This window comes from Nyctereutes procyonoides, unplaced genomic scaffold (genome assembly GCF_905146905.1).
Source record: "Nyctereutes procyonoides isolate TBG_1078 unplaced genomic scaffold, NYPRO_anot_genome, whole genome shotgun sequence".
Lineage (NCBI taxonomy): Eukaryota > Metazoa > Chordata > Mammalia > Carnivora > Canidae > Nyctereutes > Nyctereutes procyonoides.
Window position 1 is genome coordinate 65,964,169 of NW_026575126.1, and position 24,022 is coordinate 65,988,190.

General features: G+C 48.0%; 1 protein-coding gene across 1 annotated transcript; it reads right to left on the reverse strand.

Moving 5' to 3' along the window:
- Positions 1-5,611: 5,611 nt before the first annotated feature.
- Positions 5,612-6,770, reverse strand: LOC129519875 (olfactory receptor 10AC1-like). Its single transcript, XM_055340701.1, has 2 exons — positions 6,674-6,770; positions 5,612-6,597 (listed from the first exon to the last, which is right to left on the reverse strand). The coding sequence occupies exons 1-2, from the start codon at positions 6,768-6,770 to the stop codon at positions 5,612-5,614; spliced, it is 1,083 nt and encodes a 360-aa protein (XP_055196676.1).
- Positions 6,771-24,022: the final 17,252 nt, after the last annotated feature.

The following is a 24,022-nucleotide window of genomic DNA, read 5'->3' on the forward strand; positions in this document are numbered from 1 at the left end:
ACCAGAGAGCTGAACTGAACTGAGAGCCAAAGATTAAGTTTAGGGGCTGAAGCTGGAGCTGCCCTGTGGGTGTAACTTGGTTGACCCCAAAGCTTGGGTGTTCAAGACCAAAGGAGGACATGAAGCAAGGCCTTGGGGCATGCGAGGCAGACAGTGGGTACTGAAGTAACTTACAAATTCAGAGATTTCAGAAGTCGCTCCGTACAGGAAAAGGGTGGACTAGCAGCAAAATCTCACTTGGGTGGGAAGCTTGTCTTTCTCTCCATGGGCTCCGATGGGGGAAGATTTGCCCTGATGACTCATCAGCCCTGACCAGCACCCCATGTGAGTCAGAGTTTGGAATTCACCCTACTCCTGTCCCAGTTTTAAGACTGACCAGTGAATAGAGAAATTGGCCCTGTCTTTGGAACAAATGACAGAAGCAAACAAAATACCTTTTAGAGGGAGACACCCTCAACCCATGTCCACCAGGATTCTGATGGACAAACCCAACATGAGTTCATAATCCAAAACTACAAAATATGAGGAACCGGGCTGCCGCGGGAGTCAGCGAACACATGAACAAAATAACATCCAGGTTTTTAGGGTCATAAAAACACATGAACCTCTATAACAATAGCTCCCTTCACAAATGATTAAAAACAAAAAGTTGAAACCACGTGAAAGCAAGGCACAAAGACAGATAATGGGTTTCTTTGGAAAGGGGACCCCACAGAGTGTAGAAATGAGTACTGGCGTTGCGATGTGAACGTCACAATACTCAGCTGCAGAGAGAAGGAATAGAAAAGTAGAGCAAAGCAAAGTCATAGGATTCAGTCTACAGAGAGGCACTTAAAGTGAGAAGAGCAAGCAGGAGTTCCCAAAAGACAAAATAGAGGAAGAAAAGTATTCAGAGAAAACACGGCTCGAGTCTGACAAGACGTGCACTCGATTCAGGTGGCACAGTATGTGCCCAGGTGGATGAGCCGTAAATCTGTGTGGTAGACACACACCTGTCGAGAGCTGCTGAGCTACTTGATAGTATCACTGCTCCGCACCTGCGTGGTCTGGCTGAGCAGTCTGTGGGGACCTGACTCATGGTGGCCCCCAGATGGCAGCCCCAGAGCCGCAAACGAATGTCAGATCCCCATGTGGCTTTTCCCCCCATGCTCCTGAGTGCCGTCTCCCCTGCTTATCAGCACCTGTCCGCCTTATGTGCTCCTTAGCCAAGACCCCTGTGGAGCTTACCTAAACCCTGCTTTTCTGGTTTGAATTGACCAGTGTGGTCCTAGCCCGGGGACCCTGATAAAGACATGTGCTGCGGGTCCAGTCTCTCTCTGCTTTCTGCCTTGACGTCCTCGTGTGGCCCCTTGAGGCCTGTTGTGTACTCCCCCCCCCCCAGGACCCCGTGAATAATAAACTCTGTCTCAGTTTCTGTTGTGGCCTGTTGTTGAACCCGCTGACCACCAGCACCTGTGATCCTGTTAACACACACTTGTTTAACAAAGTCCTCACAACAGGCCGCAGGAATGGATGATAGTGTCATGCAGCTGACTGGGGTGAATGCCTTTTAGCAGCAACTGGCTGGCTCCCTGGCTCCCCCAGGTGGGTAGTTCCATCTGGGGGCCCCACAGGGCTACTGCCCATGCAGAGTGCTGCTCCTTCCCATCCCAAAGGGCGAGCTAGAAAAAAAGCAACCGAAGTCCTGGACTTCAGAGTATTACCATAGGGGCTGGTTGAAGATGCTGTGGGTTTATCTTCCACCTGTTAATGCCCCCAGAGGGTGAGTTCCCTCAGCAGGTGTGGGACTTGGAGTGTGCTTCCCCACCTGAGCACCTACCCGGCCAAGGCTCTTAGGTCCTGGCCAGGACAGGAGTGGCAACTCCGCCCAAGTGTGGGCTACGAAAGAGGGCCCTGTGTGCCCTTGAGGACAGAGACTCCCCTTCCCTGACAGCTGTGCTCACAGGTGGTACCGGGCCTCCTAGTCCTGCCTCATGCCATAGGGGCCTCTTGCTCAGGGAAGACACAGCTCTCCCTCCAAAGGTAAATGCAGCCGGGGCCTGCGGTTCCTCTGTTGCTCTTCACCTTACTGCTGTCACACCTTGTCCTTCGACCCTGTGGGATATTGTGGACCTCACCCTAGCACGTGGTGGCACAGGATCTAGTGGCGTGATGCAAACAGTCCAAGTACCATCTACAAGGCCTGAGCGAGTTAGCAAGCTCCTTGTGGAAGGAAAAGCCCACAGAAGTGGTCCTGGACTGGTCAGCCTGCAGAGCACCGGTGCATCAGGGCTGAGGGCCCGGGGGTTCAGCCCATGACCTGTCACCATCACGCTGGTGCAAGTCCACTCCCATCCTGGGGAGGCCGAACGAGACACCGTGGAGAGGGAAGTGGCCATGGGGGACATCCACTGCAGATCTTTCCAGTAATAGTCTGAAGGTCAGATCAGTGGGGAATAGAGAATCTGAAACTGAGAAACGATCTCATATTTGAAAGCTGCTAAGAGGGTAAATCTTAAAAGTTCTCATCAGAAGGGGAAGAAATGTGGTAAAAGTGAGATGATGATGTTAACTGCACTTTGGTGATCATTTTACAATATATGCATCTATCAAATCATTGTGTTGTATACCTGAAACTAATGTCACATTACATGTCTATTGTATCTCAATAAATAGATGAAAAAAGAACCCCAAACTTGAAACTACGTGTCTCCAGACTCGTGCAGTATTCTAAAAGATTTTATTACAGCAGGAGGGGTTAGAGTTTGCTGGATGCTGAGTTGTTCATACCGCCCCAGAGATGTGGCCAGAGGCCCACTGTGTGCAACCGTTCACCAGGCCCCGGGGACCTAGGGATACTACCCACAGATGCAGGGGCGGCCTGTCCCCTCCTTAGAAAGGTGACAAAGGCTCCCAATCCACCACACCTGCTTCTGCTTTTGCCTGAGGGAGGTCTGCAAGCTAATCAAATGTAAACAGCTCCTTAGTTGTGGCTCCCACCCTAATGATGCAGGTGCAGCCTGCATCATAGGATCCCTGGTGGACCCCTCCCCTCTGAGCCTACCCCCAACTCAGGAGATGAATTAGAGCAAAATCAGCACAGCACACAACCACAGAGGGCCACAGATCCCTTAAAAATACAAGACCTTCTCATACCTGGAGGCTTCGGGGGAGCGGGGGGTGGCACATGTGCCTTTCAGCCAGAACTTCCTGTGCACAAGAGGACATCCTGTTCTCCTTCTAGGACCCGCCTGAGGGAGGCACAGAGGTGAGAAAGCAGGTGGCATGGGAAGACAGAGGGACAGAGACCCTGTCATGAGTCACCTGAGGCTGTTGATAACCCCATTCTTGAACCTCCATGTGGCCTGCAGATTCCGTTCTCCCCAGGCTCCAAACCAGCCTCCATAGGTATGCTATTTCTCCAGCCAACAGGCAGGGTTAGGCTATTTCTCTAGCCAACAAGCAGACTCTGCTTGCACTGGTTCTGCTTCTCAGACTTGGAGTGTCTAAATGGAGTCTACAGGGAATGTTTTCAGGCAAAGTTCCCTCCCACAGAATCTGGGACTCTGACCCTGGTGCAATCAGGTCTACCAAGTTTTCTGTTACTATGCCAAGGTACTAGCCTGCTGCTTCCAGGGCTCCTTGCATTGATTGCTAAGTCGGACCCGACAATCTGGGGTTAAGGTTTTCAGCCAGCTCTGACACTCTGAGGACAGACCCCAGAAGAGGACTCTGTCTTATAGATTCTTTTCCTTGGTTGGACTCAAGAGCTATGCCGTAGCCCATATGTGAGAGCCCCAGACAACCCAGGAGCTTTGCCTATGGTTTACTTCTCCCATCAGATATTTATTAAGAACCTCCCAAGTTCACAGATCTCAAACTAGAAGAATAGGGTGTGAGATCTGGCTTTAAAGAGCTCAAACTATAGTTTTGTGGGGGGCATGAGTAGGTGAGTGGGAAGTGAAGCTGGTGCTGAAATTTTATTTTGGAGTCACAGTAGTTGTCACTGAGGGAAGGAAGGCATTTTCATAGGTGGAACAAGAGGAAAAGAGTGGGCACAGCAGGGGCATAAAGCATGAGCAAAGGCTTGCCTGACTTGGCGAACAGTTGAACCCAGCTATAGTTTATGTTACATACAACGAAGTGCACAGATCTGAAGCCAGCATCTTCATGAAGATTCGAACACATGTATACCCATGTCATTAGCAGCCAGGTCAGAATATAGAACTGCTCCAGTGCCCGATCTCCCAGTGCCTGGGCCAACCCAGACCCTTCCCCCAGGTCATATCAACCAGCACAGAGATTCTGTCATCCACCCTTATGTGCTGGGAAGCACTAGGTGTGTACTCTGTGTCTCATTTCTTATACTGGGTATTAGGTCTGTGTCTGCTAGCAGGAAGACTTCATTCTTTCTCATTGCTGTGTAGAATTCTGCTGCACAAATATGCCACAAGTTGTTTGTGTCTTTTTTTTTTTAAGACTTTCTTATTCATGAGAGACACACAGAGGGAGGCAGAGACATAGGCAGAGAGAGAAGCAGGCTCTTTGCGGGGAGTCTGATGTGGGACTCGATCCCAGGACCTGGGGTCATGCCTTGAGCCAAAGGCAGATGCTCAACCACTGAGCCACCCGGGTGCCCTTATATTCTTTTTTTTAAGATTTCATTTATTGGAGAGAGAGCACAAGCAGGAAGAGGGGAGGGCAGAGGGAGAAGTAAGCTCTCCACTGATCAGGGAGCCCAATATAGGGCTATATCCCAGGATCCCGGGATCACAACCTGAGCCAAAGGCTGACGTTTAACTGACTGAGCCACCCAGACGCCCCCCAACCTTTTTTTTTTTTTTTGAGAAAGAGAGAGAATGGGGAGGGAAGGACAGGGTGAGGGGAGAGAGAAAGACTCTTAAGCAGACTCCATACCCAGTGTGGAGCCTGATGGGGGGCTTGATCTCACGACCCTGAGATCATGACCTGAGTCAAAATCAATAGACAGACACTAAACTGACTGAGCCACCCAGGTAACCCCTCTTTTTAAAAAATACGCTCCATGCCCAGCATGGAGCCCAGTGTGGGGCTTGAACTCATGACACTGACATCATGACCCGAGCCGAGATCAGCAGACACTTAAACAACTGAACAACCACCCAGGTGCCCCATCTTTGGGTCTATTCCATGTTCATGGACATTTGGATTGTTTTCAGATTTGGTCTACTATAAATAACTCAGCCATAAACTTCTTGTGCAGTAGTACTCATTTCTCTTCAAAAGATACTGTGTAGCCAGAGTTCAGAGAAGTTGTTCTTAACCAGGGCTGATTTTGCCCCTTGGGTGATGTTTGGCAATCTCTGATGACATTTTTGATCACCGAGGGGGATCAGTGGTGCGCTGCTGGTATCTACTGGGTGGAGACAGGGGCTGCTGAACATCCTACAGTGCACAGCCATCAACAGGAACTGTTGAGCTTGGATTGGTCATAGAAACCAAAGAATGAGGCTGTGGTCCGACTCTGGAGTCCTCTGGAGTCCTCATAGGCTGTACTCGGGCATATGTCCAGTAGGTGCCGCAGATGGCTCCGGAATGGTGAGGCTCCCCCTCAGTGAGGGAGACTTCAGGACAGACGCCGCCTGGCATGGTGTTAGTTGCCATCAGCCTGGTGGACGGTCCCTGGCGTCCTGCCGCTGAGCACCCGCTGCAGGGCACCCTGCACATCGCGATTCCGCAGCGTGTAGATGGCCGGGTAGAGCAGTGGTGTGAGGTTGATGTAGATGAGCGAGACCAGCTTGTCCTCCTCCAGGGAGCGGCTGCTCAGGGGTCTGGCGTACATGGCCGTGGCGCAGCCGTAGTGCAGCACGGCCACCGTGAGATGCGACGCCACCGTGTTGAACGCCTTGCGGCGGCCTGCAGACCCCCCAACGCCCAGGATGACCACCAGCACCCTGGTATAGGAAAGCAGGATCAGGGCCAGAGGCAGCACCAGCAGCAGCAGGCAAGCTGCCAGCAGCACCCGCTCCTGCAGCTGCCGGTCCCCACAGGCCAGCAGCAGCACCGCCGGGAGGTCACAGAAGACGTGGTTCACTAAGCCCCCCTGGCAGAAGGGCAGCTGGAAAATGGCCGTGGTGAGCCCCAAGGCCAGGATTGAGCCCCCGGCACAGCAGGAGGCCAGAAGGCCCCAGCAGAGCCCCGTGCTCATGAGCTGGGGGTAGTAGAGGGGGCGGCAGATGGCCAGGTAGCGGTCCAGGGCCATGGCGGCCAGCAGCAGGCACTCGGCGCCCCCCAGCGCCACAAAGAGGCCCATCTGCGCGGCGCACGTGGAGCGGGCCACGGCCAGGCCGGCGGGCGGCAGCAGGAAGCCGGCGAGCATGCGCGGGGTCAGCACCAGCGTGTAGGCCACCTCCACGGCGGACAGCGCTCCCAGGAAGAAGTACATGGGGGTGTGCAGGGCAGGCTCCGCCACAGCCAGGCCCAGGATGAGCAGGTTTCCCGCCAGCGTGGCCAGGTAGAGCGGCAGCAGGAAGGCGAAGAGCAGCAGCCGCAGCCCCTGGGGCCACCCGGAGAAACCCAGGATCACGAACTCGGCTGGGGCCGTCCAGTTGGACGCGGGCCAGGAGCTCATGTCGGGACCTGCGGGAGGACAGGCGTCCAGGCCAGAGAGGGGGCTCGCGGTGACGCTTCCCGAAAACACAGGGCCGTCACTCGCCCCGCACCAGGGACGCCAGCGCCCGGTGAACTCCAGGAATGTCCTCCAGGGATTCAGAGGTCTGGAGCCGCCGCCGTCTGCTCTCCCCCACCTTCATGCCCCGCACTCGTCCAGGCACCCAGATGTCTTCTGCACACCTGCCCACCCAGCCCCCAGCTCTGCCCAGCGTCCTTTTTTTTTTTTTTTAAAGATTTTATTTAACACAGAGAGAGAGTGCAAGCAAGGGGAGCAGCAGGCAGAGGGAGAGGGAGAAGCTCCCGCTGAGCAGGGAGCCCGGTGTGGGGCTCAATCCCAGGACCCTGGGACGTGACCTGAGCGGAAGGCAGAGGCCTAACGGCTGAGCCCCAGGCGCTCCCAGCATCCCGAGCCGGCAGCCGAGGAGCCAGCCCTCGGGGAGGAAGGTCAGGAACGGGCCTCACCTGAGTGGACAGTGGCCCGAGGGCTCCGAGTTCCGAAGGAACAGGCTCTTTCCTGAGTGGCCGGTTCGGGGTATGGAGATGGTTGTTCCTGGGACGGAGCTCCCAGGTGAGGGGCCCGGGCAGCACCAGAGCGCCCCGCCCACAGGGGCCTGTCCCTGGGGAAATGGCACCCCCCGCTCTCGGTGGATAGGCCGCGCGCCCTCCCGTCCTCACCGGTCCTGGCCACTGTCCTTCACTGTCCTTTGTTTGACTTACGTGTTCTAGCTCTCCCCCGAGCTGGACTCAGGACACCCCCATGGTAATCCTGGGCCCCTCGGTTCTGACTCCATCCCAGGGGAAGGTGTGCCCCTGCTCCATGTTACGCAGCCTCCGTGAACAACAGCACGCACGCCCGCGGCCTAAGCTGCGCCGGGCAGCCCGACCCCCGACGGGCCCCCCCTCTTCTCTTAGGACAGCATTGCCACCTGCACATCCTGCCAACACTTCCGACTCCACCTGTCCCTAAGTAATGAATCATTTCTCTGGGAAACTTCCTCAACCTTCTGTGATTGGAGGTAGCCTCGCGCCCAAGTCCAAAGTCAGAAGTCACGGTGGGGGCACCTGGGTGGCTCCGGCTGAGAAGCGGCTGCCTTCGCTCGGGTCATGATCTCAGGGTCCTGGGACCGAGCTGTGTCGGGCTCCCTGTGCAGCGTGGAGTCTGCTTTTCCTTCTCCCTCTGCCCCGGATTGCGCTCTCTCTCTCAAATAAAATCTTAAAGAAAAAGAAGTCACTGTGGAGGAACCCCCCTCCTGCACCCCACACCTCCAGGATCGCTTCCCTTTTCTCTCACCTCTCCAGGTTTCTCTCCCCCCAGAGATCACGGGGGACCCCAGCTGGCCCTACAGTCTCCAGCGCCGCCAACATCAGCGACACTCCAAACAGCAGATGACAATTTTTCACTTAACTCTCCCTTCCTTCTTTGCCGACGAGGTTTGGCCCCAAGTCCTTGGCCCAGCTCACACACTTCTTCCGCCCTTCGTCGTGTGACTTGGGGCTCCCACCCTGCTGCACGCTGGCACCACGGGGTTCTGGGTGGATGCGTGACTCGCATGTCCTGAGCAGACCTGTCCCTGCACGTGGTGAGGGGGGTGCTTCCTGGGACGCCCTGCAGTCCCCACATCACCTACAGTCAAGAGCTGGGCTGAAGTCACAGGCTATGTCTGGGTGAGGACCCCTGCCCCCCCAGGCAGCTTCGGTGTCATCCACTCATCCCACGGTTGTCATGGCAACACCATGAAACTCGGTCTCCTCGAATTGAAGATATGAGTCGTGTTTGTTGTTCACTGATTTAGCGAGGGAATTAATCCCCGTTTCTCAGCAAATGTCTGCCTCCTGTGTCCCTGTGATGTCCCTTCACGACAGACAGTTGTTCCCACCTTCTGCGGGTTCCTCCCCTAAAGTGCTCCTCAGCATTTGTCATTAGAGTTGCTGTCGACCTGAGAGGGAGTCCACGTTCCTGGTCATCTTCAAGGCCAGTGCCCCCCTCAGAATTACCGGGGGTCCTGTTCACCTGCCACCCCACCACCAAAGGTGCTGCTATTCCCTTAATTTGCTCAACTAAGAGACACATTCTTCTCATCTTTCTCTTCTTACACCTAATCCTTAAAACTGGACCCCTTGGAGGCCTTATGCAAGCTCACCTTACCTGAGGGGCCTCAACTGGCTAGACCGAGTTGCTGTCGCACGTGTCACCCCAAGGTGGATGTCCATCAAAGCCCATCCATCGCCCTCCTGGGCCCGTGCTGGTGCTGGTGTGCATACCCCACCGTCCTTGAGCTGATCCTCCGTGTGACCAGGGCTCCCTCTCCTCCCAGAAGGCTGTTTGCGGGGGCCTCCAGCCCACGTCTACACAGCCCACACCTACAGCCACCGCACCGTGGACTGTGAACCCCATCCTTGGCCATGGCTGGGTGATGGCGAGGGGGCCACAGTGTGTCAGCCTCTTTCCTCACCCATGAGATGAAGTTGGACCCAGACAATCTTCAGTTTCTCAAAGTTCCGATACTGTAAGGTTTTACCGAAAGCTGTGTCTGTGGCAATGTTCATATGCCCAAGGTAAACCATTTTTTAAAGATGTTTTGATGTTTTAGGAGCCCATTCAAGGAGTCTGAAGGGCACTATCTTAATCTAGAACACTAGGTCAGCAAGGGAGGCGTTAGACTAGGCCTGCTGTTGTCAATTTATGGATCTTCGAAGAGCCTCAGGCCAGGGTACATATCAAAACAGCTCTTCCTAGCCATCCTGTGTGTGTGTGTGTGTGTGTGTGTGTTCTTTCCCACACATATGTGCAGTGTGTGCGGCATGGTGGGGTGCCTTCTGCATCACCCGCCCAGCCCTGGGGTGGCCTCAGATAACAGGGATGCCCGGGGTTGAGTGAGGAGCTGTGGTTTCCAGTTTGTCTGTGATGTTGGGGCCCAAGCCCCAACTTCCCTGTGGGACTGACTCCTCGCCTGTCCCCGTTGATGGGAGTCGCAGGCCCTGTGGCCCTGGGAATGCCTCAGGAGGTGATGTTGTAGTTCCGCCCCCAGCAGGAGTCCATCCCTGTTTCTCTTGGAGTCACAATGGCTCAGTGGCACCTTGGGGTTCACACACACCTGTTCCGTCTCAGCTGCTTCACCAACCAGCACAGACAGCATAGAGTTTTAACCTCGTGCAACCCCAGCAGCCTCCTCAGCCCCACAGGACTGTAGTGAAGGTGGACACGTGTAACGTCCAGAAGGCACACAGCCCTCCCTGCACACAGGAACTGCTGGGGAACGTATCGCTGACACGCGCTGCTGAGTCCTGCCGTGTGCTTCCTGCTCCTCGTGTGTCACTCACATTCTGCCCCGGCCCAAGATCTCCAGAGAGACCAGGCAGCGAGTGGCAGAGAGGAGAGGGATGTGCAGAGGCCAGGGTGGCAGAGGCAGGTGGCAGACCAATGTCACCTGGCCTATGTGTCCTGATGCCAAGACCCCGAAGCCTTCAAGGGCCTGGGCTCTGTTCCTTTCCTTCAGATCCCCCCACCCCCACCCACACTGCAGCTCTTCCTCCAAGGCCTCCTGGAAAGTTGTCCAAGGTCACTGACATCAATTCCAACTTCCCTTTGCTGGCAACAGCCCCCCATTCCCAGACTCGGGGCCACCAGGCCCCAAATTGCAGCCTGAATTAAATCCTTGGCTCCTCAGCTGGACGGGCACCTTGCTCACCCTGCTGCCCCAGAGGAAATAGGTGTCTCAGCAGTGACACTGGGAGGGGAGAGATCTAGTCTGGCCTGAGCAGGTGACCCAAATCCTGGGTGGAAGAAGTGCAAGTTCCGGCCATCATGACATGGAGGCCTTGCTGGTTGCCCCATCTCCTGCCCGTGCCTTTCCCACAAGCCACATAGCAGCCTGGACGTGCCACCGTCTTGGGCTCCTCCCTGACCTTGCATACTTCTTCCTATCAGAGTGCCCTTCCCCACCTGGAATGCTACTCACCCCTCACAGCCCAGATCAAACAGCAGTTCCTCTCTGGATGCAAATGATAAAACAGCAGTAGGCTGTAGGAGGACTTTGCAGAAAGTGGGGAACAGTCCAACTGCACCACACCATTTCCCCCTCTTCTCCCATGATCCCAGGGATGCTTGCAGTAAGAAAAGTTACTTAATAGGTTTCCCTGGGCCCACTTAGGGGTCTGGCTTCATCCAAAGCCCCAGGGTCTCGTTAGTGATCTTCGCCCCAGACCCAGCAGTGCCTGAGGAGCCTGGCGGTCTCAGAAGGCTGGGAGCTGAGGGATGAGTGGGGAGAACGACTTGGGAAATCTGAACTGGGGTGTCCTGCGAGACTCTGAAACTTCTGGGCCAAGGGATGGAGGCCACCTCCCCGAAGAGCTGGAGCCGCCGCAGCGGGGGCTGGAGGTAAACTGGGATGGGGGCAAGAGTAGCACAAAGCTCCTTGGAGAGCAAAGAGGAATGTGCCTGATTTCTCCACTTTTCCCCAAAGTTTGGACTAATGGGTGGCCAGCAGTCTGGAAATCTTGGAATGGGGCGACAGGTGGAGTGGATGGAGGAGGCACCTTCACCACCACCACCACTGAAAAATACCCCAAAGTGCCGAGCAACAAAACCCAACAACACAGACCTGTCGTGTTCTCACTGCCCATTTGTAGAGACAACCAGGACTTGGCAAAGTACACAAATTTGTATCCTGCTGTTCTCATTTAACATTGAATTATACATGTTTTCCATTTGCTACACAGTCTTCTTGACTATTCTAGGCATTAATTTTGTTAACTTTTTAAAATATGAAATATAAAAAATAAATAAATAAAATAAAATATGAAATACCTGGTTCAAAATTCAAAGGTTGTAAAAGAATGGTCTGCCCCAAGAACCCTGCCTCTAAACTCACCCAGAGGCAACAGCTTTTATCAGGTCCGTTCCTCCTTACAGAGATATTCTGGGTACATATGGGATAGGCACACGTGTGTGTTAATTTGCTACTTTCTAAAACTAAGATTTGTTTTAGAGAGAGAGCCCAAGTGAGGTGGGAGGGGGGTGGAGGAGCAGAGAGAGAGAGAGAATCTTCAAGCAGACTCCCTGCTGAGCGCAGAGCCCAAGGGGGGTTGGCTCAATCTCAGGACCCTGAGATCATGACCTGAGCTGAAACCAGAGATATTTAACCGACTGAGCCACGCAGGCACTACTAGATGTCACCACTTATTGAACAAGTCCCTGCTGAAGGATATTTAGATGATTTTTTATCTTTGGCCATTACAACCAATACTGTAATAAATATCCTTGTCTACATGGTATTTGGCATGTGCGCAATTAGGGTCAATCAGTGTGCGCATTTTTTAAAAAAGGTTATTTACTTGAGAGAGAGAGCAGGAGCAGCGGGTAGGAACAGAGGGAGAGGGAGAAGCAGGCTCCCTGCTGAGCAGAGAGCTCAATGCAGGGCTCAAGCCTGGACCCCTAGATCGTGACCTGAGCTGAAGGCAGATGCTTAGCCAACTGACCCACCCAGGCACCTCAGGTTTGTGCATTTTAAATTGTCTTATTTTGTTAGTTATTGACATGTTACTTTCCGTCCTTATTATAGCACTAACTGCTCCCATCTGGAATATATGAAAACACCTGCTCCTCCTCCATATCTCCACCAACACAATGCTGTCACATTGTTTGTCATTGATTTGGTAGAGATGGGTGTCTCAGCATAATTTTAATTTATATTTCTCTGTGAGTGAGGTTGACCTTTTCCTATTTTAAAACACGTTTGTATTTTCTTGCACTGTTCACTTACTTATATTCTTTCCCATTTTTTTCTATTTGCCTGTGGTTCCTAGCTTCTTATTGATTATAAGCCATTTTTAATATACATATTAAAGGAATTCAACTTTGCCTGTAGTAGGAATTATAAATCTCTTTCCTGGTTCGCTAGGCATCTTCTGATGTTTATGGTGGGTTTCGCTGTGGAGAATTGTTTCGTTTCACTGTAGTCAGATTCATCATATTTTTTTTTGTAGTTTCTGCATTGCACATCATGCTCGAAACACTCTTAAAATAAAAATTAGTTCTCCACCTTTTCTTCTCAAACATTTGTGATTTGATTCTTTTTAAACAATTAAGAAAAAACAAAACAAAAAAATCACATGCTTAATTGATATGCAATTTACCCTGTAAAGACGTGGGGTAGGAATCCAATGTTTATTTGTTTTACCAGATATTAGTCATCATTTAAAACAAAAGCATAGGGGATCCCTGGGTGGCTCAACGGTTTGGCACCTGCCTTTGGCCCAGGGCGTGATCCTGGAGTCCCGGGATCGAGTCCTGCATCGGGTTCCCGGCATGGAGCCTGCTTCTCCCTCCTCCTGTGTCTCTGCCTCTCTCTCTATCATAAATAAATAAATAAATATTTAAAAATAAAAAAAATTTAAAAAAGCATAATTGACATGATAAGACTTGCAGGAAACGACACAAAAAAATGGTACAACTGAATTTTCATGAAGTATAAAAACATTGCCAGGCTTCCAGAGACCCTCCTCACTTCCCATCCCACCATTGTCTTCCCTCTTCCCTAAGGGAAAGTAATATTATTTTTTTTAGCGCCTTCATTAGTTTTGCTTATTTTTGAATCCTAAAGTACATATTCTTTTGTGTCTGGTGTCAAAGAAAAAGATTAAAGACATATAGACATACAGTGAACTATCTGCATGTTGTATAAACCATGGAGATCAAAACCATGGACTGAGTCTTAAATAACCAATAACAACAAAAAAGGAAGACTTAAATTTAAAAAAGAGAGAGAGGGAAAGGAATGAGTAAATACTCCAGACAGTCTGAGAACAGTGAATCTTGTTTGAACATTTTGGAGGGGGCACCGATTAGCTACGAACTACCATGGGATCAGAATAGTCTGTCCTTAGCGGTCTGATGAATGGTATCAGAGAAAATGATTTCACTTGTTTGTAGATTCACCAGGAAATCCTGAGAGATCAGCTGTGGAGAATAACAAACTATCTTTCTGTAACATGCGATCTATAATAATAATAACAACAACAATTTACTTGGGGGACACCTGGGTGGCTTAGTGGTTGTGCATCTGCCTCTGGCTCAGAGCGTGATCCCGGGGTCGTGAGATCAAGTCCCGCACTGGGCTCCCCACAGGGAGCTAGCTTCTCCTTCTGCCTATGACTCTGCCTCTCTCTCTGTGTGTCTTTCATGAATAAATAAATAAAATCTTTTTTTAACTTATTTGGAATGCACAGAAGCAAGAAAATATGACCCATCATGAAGTGAAAAATCAATCGGAACCAATCCAGAAATGACACAGATGACAGATTGAGTGGGAGGGTTATCACAACCGTATTCCACATGTTCTGGAAGCTAGAAGAAAGATTGGTCATGTCAAGGACAGAGGTGGAGTGTACAAAAAGGGTGACCATCAACCATATTGAGGAGAAAACAGCCATGTCCAAATGAAAAAATAACATCATGTGGACAATGCAGGAGAGATTAGTGAACTGGAAGACATTGCAATGGAAACCATCCAAAATTAAATACAGACAGAAAAAAAAAAAAAGAATCAGCAAGTTGTGGGACAAGTCAAGCAATGTTATAAATGTATAAGTGGAATCTGAAAAGGAGGATGCAGAAAAACATTTGAAGAAATAATGATCCCCAAACTCCCAATTTTAATGAAAACCAAATCCATATATCCAAGAAGCTCCACAAACTCTAAACACAAGAAACTGAAGAAAACAGTGAAACAGCTTAAAATCAGTGGCAAAAAGAAAGTATAAAAAAATCTAAATAAAAAAGGCGCATTCTATACAGAGGAGTAAATGTAGGAATGATCACCAGCTTCCTGTCAGCAAGCCTGAAGACAGTGGAAGAAGAGCTTTAAAGGACTAAAAAGGAAAAAAAAGTCTGTACCCAGTGAAAATATCTTTCAAGTAAGGAGACATTTAAAAATCTCTGGATCGGGGATCCCTGGGTGGCGCAGAGGTTTGGTGCCTGCCTTTGGCCCAGGGCGCGATCCTGGAGACCCGGGATTGAATCCCCACATCGGGCTTCCGGTGCATGGAGCCTGCCTCTCTCTCTCTCACTGTGTGTGACTATCATAAATTAAAAAAAAAAAAAACTATTGAGTTTAAAAAAAAATAAAAATAAATAAAAATCTCTGGATGTACAAAAGCTAAAAGAAATCAAGCAGTGAATCTTCTACAATGCACAGCAACCGATGCTGAGAAAACTACCTATTGACCAGAAAAAGACCTCATTTGATGAATGTACAAAGCTTGTGAAAATATAAGGTATTTAGAGTCTGTGGTTATTAATTGCCTCTTTATCAGCAGATGTTTTTTGAAAGCTAACTGTGAGCTTCATTTGCTCATCTGAATTTGATCTTTGAAGGTATTTTCACCTGTAGTTGCTTCTTGAGGGCCATCAGGACTAATTCTTAAATCCTTTCAAACCTGGCATTGGCTTCTCAAATAGATGAACGACCTGTGAGGTATTAGTAATAGCTGTCAACTCACTGAGACAAGGAAAACCACTCAAAGTCACTTGCCTGGTTTTGAAATTGACTATTGATGTTGCTCTCAATGTCCCTGACTCTTCTCACCAAAAACAATCGAATAATTTGTCCAGTGGATCTGAATTGCTGGATCTATTGACATAAAATTGTTCACATATTTAAGTATCTGTAGGATCTCTGTTTTGGTTGTCTCTGTCTCTGGACAGTGATCAATTGTGCTTCTCTCTTTTCCTAATTAATCTATCTAGGCTATTTTTATTGATCTTCTCAAAGGATCAAATTTTAATTTCATCAACTTTCTCTACTATTTTTTCTCTATTATATTTTCTATTTATTGATTTTTTTCTTCCTTCTGGTGAATCTGAGCTGCTTTTTCTAGTACAATAAGATGGAAGCTGGCATCATTAGCTTTAGACCTTTGTTCTTTCCCAGCATAGACATTTATTGCTATTCCCCTCTAGACACTGTTTTAACCACATCCCACAAAATTTTGTACATGGTTTCTTAAACCTTTTTCATTCAATTAAAAATACTTATTTCGTTTTTTATTTCTTCTTTGACCGGTTTTTCCAGATATTTCAGGGCTCTGTTGTTAGATGTACATATGTTTATAATTGTATACATCCCTGCGGGATAAGTTCTTTTATCATTATAAAATATTCTTCATCTCTAGTAACTTTTTTTTTGTCACAAAGCCTATTTTGTCTGCTATTGGTCTAGTCACTCCACTTATTTTTTTTTAAGATTTATTTTTTATTTACTTATGATAGACACAGAGAGAGAGAGAGGTAGAGACACAGGCAGAGGGACAAGCAGGCTCCATGCCAGAAGCCCAACGCGGAACTCGATCCCGGGACCCTGGGATTATGCCCTGAGCCAAAGGCAGACACTCAAACACTGAGCCACCCAGGTATCCCTATATTTTATTTTTTATTAAATTATAATTAACATATGGTTTTATATTAGTTTTAGGTATATAATACAATGATTCAACAATTCTATATATATTATTCAGAGCTCAGGATAAATATACTCTTAATCCTCTTTATCTATTTCACCCACCCTCCTAACGCTTTCCCTCCAGCAACCACCAGTTTGTTTTCTGTATTTAAGAGTCTGGTTTTTGCTTGTCTTTTATCTTTGCTTGTTTGTTCATTTCTTAAATTCTACATATGAGTGAAATCAGATGGTATATGTCTTCCTCTGACTTATTTTACTTAGCATTATATCCTTTAGGTCCCTCCATGTTGTCAGATTCAAGATCTATGAATTTTGCCATTGCAAAATCCATGAAATCTTTCCATATGCAATCTTGTCATTTATAAGATTTCATCTTCTTTTATCCATCTATCTATGGGTGGACACTGTTTTTTTCCATTTATTGGCTCTTGTAAATACTGCTGCAAAAAACAAAAGTGTGCATATATCTTTTTGAATTAGTGTTTTCATATTCTTTGGGTAAATACCCAGTAGTGAAATTACTGGATCATGTGGTATTTCTTTTTAAAAAAATTATATTCAATTAATTAACATGTAAGGTATTATTGGTTTTAGAGATAGAAAGGTCAGTGATTCATCGGTCTTATAAAATGCCCAGTGCTCATTACATCCCGTGCTCTCCTGAATGCCCGTCACCCAGTTACCCTGTACCCCCACCTCCCTCCCCTCCAGTGACCCTGTTTATTTCCTATGATTAAGAGTCTCTTATGGTATGTCTCCCTCGATGATTTCATTGTGTTTTATTTTTTCTTCTCTTTCTCTATGATCCTCTCTTTTGTTTCTTTTTTTTAAGGATGTTATTTATTTATTCATGAGAGACACAGAGAGAGAGAGGCAAAGACACAGGCAGAGGGAGAAGCAGGCTCCATGCAGGGAGCCCGACGCGGGACTTGATCCCGGGTCTCCAGTATCACACCCCAGGCTGAAGGCGGCGCCAAACGGCTGAGCCACCCGGGCTGCCCCTCTCTCTTTTATTTCTTAAATTCCACTAATGAGTCAGATCATATGATAATTGCCTTTCTCTGATCTTGCTTAATGGCAAGATTTCATTTTTTATGGCTGCGTAGTATTCCATTATAAGGAATTCCATTCCATAAAATATATGCCACATCTTCTTTATCCATTCATCTGTTGATGGACATCTGGGATCTTTTTTTTTTCTTTCCTTTTTTTTTCATCTGGGCTCTTTCCATAGTTTGGCTCTTGTGGACATTGCTGTTATGAACATTGGGGTGCAGATGCCCCTTTGAATCACTATATTTGTATCTTTGGGGTAAATACCCGGTAGTGCAATGCTGGATCATAGAGTAGCTCTATTTGCAACTTTTTGAGGAACCTCCATACTGTTTTCCAGAGTGGCTGCACCAGCTTACATTGCCACCAACTATGTATGAGGATTTCTCTGTCTCTGCATCCTCACCAACGTCTATCATTTCCTGACTTGTCAATTTTAGCCATTCTGACTTGTGTGAGGTGGTATCTCACTGTGGTTTTGATTTGTATTTCCCTGATGCTGAGTGATGTGGAACATTTTTTTTTCATGTGTCTGTTGGCCATTTGTATCTCTTTGGAGAAATATCTGTTCATGTCTTCTACCCATTTCCTGAGATGAATTATTTGTTCTTTGGGTGTTTTGTTTTTTTTAAAGATGTTAAATTTATTTATTAGGGGGGAGAGAGAGGGAGAGAGAGACAGAGAGAGAGAAAGAGAGGCAGAGACACAAGCAGAGGGAGAAGCAGGCTCCATGCAGGGAACCCGAAGTGGGTCTCGATCCCGGGTCTCCAGGATCACACCCTGGGCAGAAGGCGGCACTAAACCGCTGAGCCACTAAGCCACCGGGCTGCCCTGTTCTTTGGGTGTTAAGTTTGATAAGCTTTTTATAGATCTTGGATACTAGCCCTTTATTTGATATGTCATTTGCAAATATTTTCTCCCATTGCGTTATCTTTTGGTTTTGTTGACTATTTCCTTTTTTTTAATAAAGATTTTATTTATTTATTCATGAGAGATACAGAGAGAGAGGCAGAGACACAGGCAGACAGAGAGGCAGAAAGAGAGAAGCAGGCTCCATGCAGGGAGCCTAACGTGGGACTCGATCCCATGTCTCCAGGATCACACCCTGGGCTGAAGGCAGGCACCAAACCGCTGAGCCACCCGGGCATCCCTCGACTGTTTCCTTTGCTGGGCAAAAGCTTTTTGTATTCACGAAGTCCCCATAGTTCATTTTTGCCTTTGTTTCCTTTGCCTTTGGAAACATATCTAGTAAGAATTGCTGCAGCCAAGGTCACAAAGGTTGCTGCCTGTGTTCTCTAGGATTTTGATGGATTCCTGTCTCACATTTAGGTCTTTCATCCATTTTGAGTCTATTTTTTGTGTATGGTGTAAGGAAATGGTCCACTTTCATTCTTCTGCATGTGGCTGTCCGATTTTCCCATTTGTTAAAGAGAGTGGTATTTATATTTTTAATTTTTTTAAAAATTTTTTTTATTTATTTATGATAGTCACAGAGAGAGAGAGAGAGGCAGAGACACAGGCAGAGGGAGAAGCAGGCTCCATACACCGGGAGCCCGACGTGGGATTCGATCCTGGGTCTCCAGGATCGCACCCTGGGCCAAAGGCAGGCGCCAAACCGCTGCGCCACCCAGGAATCCCTATTTTTAATTTTTTGAGGAATCTTCAAACTGTTTTCCACAGTAGTTGCATCAATTTGCATTCCCAACAATAGTACACAGGGGTTGCTTTTTCTCCACACCCTCACCAACACTTGTTATTTCTTGTGTTCTGATTTAATATCTTAATTTAAAACAACTTAGCTTGGACTAATACTAACCTAACATCAATAGTATACAAAAACACTCTTCCACTATACCTATGTTTTCTTTTCCCCTGTAGTGCAATTGTTGTCATAACAATTATATCTTATAAACCCATCAACACAGATTTTATAATTTACTTAAACATATTTGTAATAGTTTATTTGAGGTCTTCATCTAAATCCACCAAACATCTGGGATTTATCAGGACCAGTATCTATTGAATGTTTTTTTATTTTATGTGTATAGGCCAGCTTTTGTTTCTTTGCATGTATCTTCTCTCTTTTTATGTAAAACTGGGTGTCTTAAATAACAAAATGTGGTAATGAGATTCTCTTCCCACTTCTCAGAAGTTTTGCTCTTTGTTGGGCTATTTATTATTTATTTGATTTTGATTAATTCTGTAAAGTCTGTATTCTTTGTTGTGTGAAGCCTTTGCTCAGTTATCCTAGCTTTCAGCTAACAGTTGGACAGAGCTTTCCATACATGCCTTAAACCGGTAAGTCTCCCAGGCTTTGCCAAGGGGTCCCTTGTGTGTGGGGCCACCCTCACTGTCCCAGCAACCAACAGCTCTGCCCTAGCCTTTATTTCTCACTTGCCCAGAGTCTTAAGGCCAGAAAGAGACTAATGTTGTCCATGGTACTTCCTGGGCATGTGCATGGCCTCCTAGGCAAGGGGCAATAAGTCAGAGCTTCTCATCCCCCCAATTTTTAAAAATATATTTATTCATGAGAGAGAGAGACACACACACACACACACACACAGAGGCAGAGACATAGGCAGAGGGAGAAGCAGGCTCCATGCAGGAATCCCGATGTGGGACTCGATCCCAGGACCCTGGGATCCCAGGACCCTGGGATCATACCCTGAGCCAAAGGCTCAACCACCAAGCCACCCAGGTGTCCCACCAAATTTTCCTTTTAAGTTCTTGGCCAGCCTCATGTTTGACTCAATTGATATCATCACCCCAGATAGCTACAATGTGATTAAAAGTCCATTAATTGGTTTTGACAAATGCCCTGGGGAGAGGGTTTTACTGGGGAGCGGTTTTCTAGGGAGCTGCCATACAGACTGAGTTTTGACAATTCCCTGAGGGTGGGGCTTCTGAGGAGCTTCAGCCCATTCAGCCCCTCCCGTGGCTGCTAGGATGCTGCTTTGCACTGCTGCTGTGTTTCAGAGGTTGCTAGTTTTCAAGACTACACCAGAGCTGGAGAGAGAGGATGGAAATAGGGCAAATGTAAATGCCCCAAAGTTCACTGTTCTTATATTCAGCCATTTTTCTTAAATAAAGCCTCCCCAAATTGTTGTGAGCCTTTGGTCAATTTCTAAAGTTCTGGAAAAGTTGATTATGACAATTGTTTTCATTAATGTTTTTTTTTTGCTTTTATGAAACAGAAGATTTTCAGAGATCCTCATTCTTACATTATGGAAGTGCCTGTTCTCCGCAGGTGTACTCTTGAATCAATAAACGGAAAACAAATTGAAATAGAATATTTTGGTTTTGCAAAAATATTGGCCAAAAAATGTTTAAAGTTTCTGAATCAAGAGCTGACAAAGATGAGAGGAAACAAGCTTTTTCACACACAGTTGACAGTAGTGTAACTTTCTGGAAAGGAAATTTGGTACTTGTCCCTCTAAATTGGAATTTCAAAAAATTTCATATTTTTCTAGTGGAGCCCCTTGGGTCAGAGATTCTATTGGCATAGAGAGGGAGCACTGTCCTCCCAGGTAAAGGAAGGAGGGCATTTGCTGAAAGGACAAGCTCCCCCAAGACAGAGGCACATCGTGCCATGCAGGGCTGACCACATGAAGCTTCAACATGTGCAGGAACAGGGAGAGAGGGAGAGACAGAAAGTGGGACCAAGCCTTCATTCTTAGCATGGGGAGAAACCAGGAGATGTTTTTGACCAGGCAAGAAGGGAAACAAAGATATTAGGATATTATGATTTTTGTGCACTTTCAAGAGCTAGACCACAGAGGAGATGTAAACAACTTAAGCCAGTAGTTTGGTCCTGTGATCAATAGATGCCAAGCCATTGATGACCAAGAGTTGTTCAGAAACTTTTTTACGAGCTCAGGCTCCACATTTCTGACCAAAAGTGACAGCCTAAGAGGATGGGAGTACCCCTCTTGTGGGGAGGTGCCACTCCTGTTTTCATTTTACAGCTGGGGAAACGGAGACTCAGATTTTGAGGGGGACCAGTCACATTGCAGCAGACTCTTCTGGGGGAGGACAGGAGCCATGTGTCTTTCCTTGCACTCTTGTTCTGCATTGCACACCCACCCCCCACACTGCACCTTACCCTGATTCTCTAGAGTGGTTACATGCCCCAGAGGGAAAAAGGTCAGTCTGTTTTACTCCTGAGGCATGAATCTTCTCCAACTAGAGGGGCCTCCTTGGGCTCGCAATTCTTCCCCATGCTTCCCAAAGCCCTAAGTGGTACAGTAGGGGGCACCAGCTACTCCCTTCAGCCCCTGGCCCAATCCATCCCTACAGGGGCTCTGAAATTCTCTACAGGGCAGACTGACCTGGGGGTGACACAGGGGTTTTCCTGACAATGTCCTGTGTCTGAACCTCTGTCTCCATCTCTGTCTTGGGGCTGGTCCATGACATCAGTGAGAAGGGGGTCCCCTTCTTCCCCCAAGACCTTTATCTCAGTTCCTAATTTTGCCAAAATGAAGGATCCTGGGAGCAGGTTCTTCCTGTGTGGCTTCAGGGACCCCTTGCCCTTCACTACCCACAGAATTTCTAGGCATGGGTTTGGATGTGAACAGGAGTTATGTCATCAGGATGAACTGGCTGCTGTAGTGAGCTGCTCCCTGCCCACTCCCCCCAACCCCAACATACATTGAGGTTGTTGCCACACAGAATGTGCTAGCTGTTTCCAGCATTCCTGCGTTCTGGCCCTCAAGCCTCCACCTTCAAGTCTCAGCCCAAGAGGGAACCTGAGCCTGGAGCCTGCCCTAACCCCAGGTCAGAACCAATGTGCCCAGAGCCCAGGACTCTTAGGAGAGATGAACTCAGGCTATGTGCAGCAGCCAGCCCACAGATCCCAATACCATGGGAGGACCTGAGTTTACCCTCCCCTCTTGGAAAGCCATTTCTCTGCTCTTGACCAAACCCCAAACTTGCTTCTCCTTCCTCTTGAAAGCATGCATGCATGCGCACACACAGAGCTCATGGTCAGCAACTTATGGCTGAGTTTTTCTACCTAATTAAGTCACCATTCCTACACTTGTCTTAGGATGGTGATTCATTCTAATACCTTAAGATCTTTGCACCTGTGTTTTTGAGAGATATAGAACTGAAATTGTTCCTTTCTCAAAATTTATGTTTCAGGTTTTGCAACAAGGCTATTCTATTCTGGTTTCCACACACACACAGTTTCTATTCCCTGAGGAGTTTATGTAAGGTTGCCATTAATATTTTTCTAAAGTGTTAAGGATTTGTTACTGAGATGAGCTGAGCCTGTAGATTTTTTAATGGGAAGATTTTAAACCGTAGATTCCATTTCTTGTGTCAGTTTCATTAAGTTGTGTTTTCTAGAAAGCTGTTTTATCCAGATTTTCAAACTTACTGGCATAGAATGTTCATAATATCTTCTATGGGCTCTGTAATGATGTCTCATGCTTTTTCATCTTAATGGTTGAGGTGAGGAGAAGCAATGGCAGTCCAGGCAGTGGAAGAGGATGAGCAAAGCCCTAGCACAGAGACTGAACCAGCAGCTGGACCCACCTGTCTGGAGATTTGAGGCACAGGCTCCAAGGATATAAAGGGTCCCAATACCAGGCCCTGCTGACACTGGACAGGAATTTGTTAGCAGAAGCAGCTGCCATTTGATTGGATGGTTCCATCAGCCTGAGGTCTGAGAGACAACCCGAAGAGCAACCTGAGTCACACTGTGGCTTGAAAATAGGGCACAGCAACCATCCTGCAGGCTCCCCCTGCACCATTAGGGAGCCATTTCTTTTCTTTTTTTTAATTTTTATTTATTTATGATAGTCACAGAGAGAGAGAGAGAGAGGCAGAGACATAGGCAGAGGGAGAAGCAGGCTCCATGCATCGGGAGCCCGACGTGGGATTCGATCCCGGGTCTCCAGGATTGCGCCCTGGGCCAAAGGCAGGGGCTAAACCGCTGCGCCACCCAGGGTTCCCTAGGGAGCCATTTCTTGCTGGTTGATATCTCCATCAGGTATGCTCACATGGGTCCTTATACAGCTGTTCCCCCACCAGCTCTGCACCCTGAGCCCTGCCTGGGCCCAGTTTTTGTTTTTCAATAGGCTCCACATCCAGCATGGAGCCCAATGTGAGGCTGTAACTCACGACCCTGAGATCAAGATCTGAGCTGAGATCAGGAGCCAGATGCTTAACTGGTGCCCCCGAGCCCAGTTTATAATTGCCACCTGATCCACCCATCTGGCCTTATGCCAGGCCCACTCCATCAGCAGTCTTGACCTCTTTGGCCTCCAGCTCAGCCCCCTGCCTGCCCGTTTTCTCTATGTCCCCACGTTTATTTGGCTCCACCATCTACTAAAGGTAGGTGCCACTGTGGGCCAGCTCCTCTGGCTTGGATCAAGCAGGGACCTACCCTCACAGGCTGGAGTATATAGTTGCCCATGCCCATGTTGCCATAGGCCCAGACACACAGACACCAGAACACAGAACCAAAGAGGAATATGTCATCACTTTAACCTCACAACTTAATTTAACAAATAGTGCTTCTTCACCTCTGAAAGGGGTAGAGGTCCCCCATGATGAATGACCTATTTCTTTTCACTGACCCATCAACATGTGTTATCTTCAATTTCATCATTAGGAAAATAGGACTCTAATATTTTTAAACAGTCCAATGTGATCACCACTTTAGGCAATATTGAAGTTGGAGCTTGGGGCTGGAGCATCAGAGAAGGGGGTCCATCCAGACAGCACACAGTGGACTCAACTGTGTACATCTATTCTTGTCAACAAAATGTTTTTGAGAACTAAATGTGAGCCACACTCTCTGGTAAGCATCACACACCATGTTGCTGCCAGTGGAGCTTGTAAATTAGATAGAAGAAATTATTTTTGGTTGGCTAGGT

Coding starts and splice junctions, on each gene's coding strand:
- LOC129519875 (XM_055340701.1), bottom strand. CDS start 6,770: ATGAAGGTGGGGGAGAGCAGACGGCGGCGGCTCCAGACCTCTGAATCC. Junction 6,598..6,673: donor GCTGGCGTCCCTGGTGCGGG/GCGAGTGACGGC, acceptor GTCCTCCCGCAG/GTCCCGACATGAGCTCCTGG.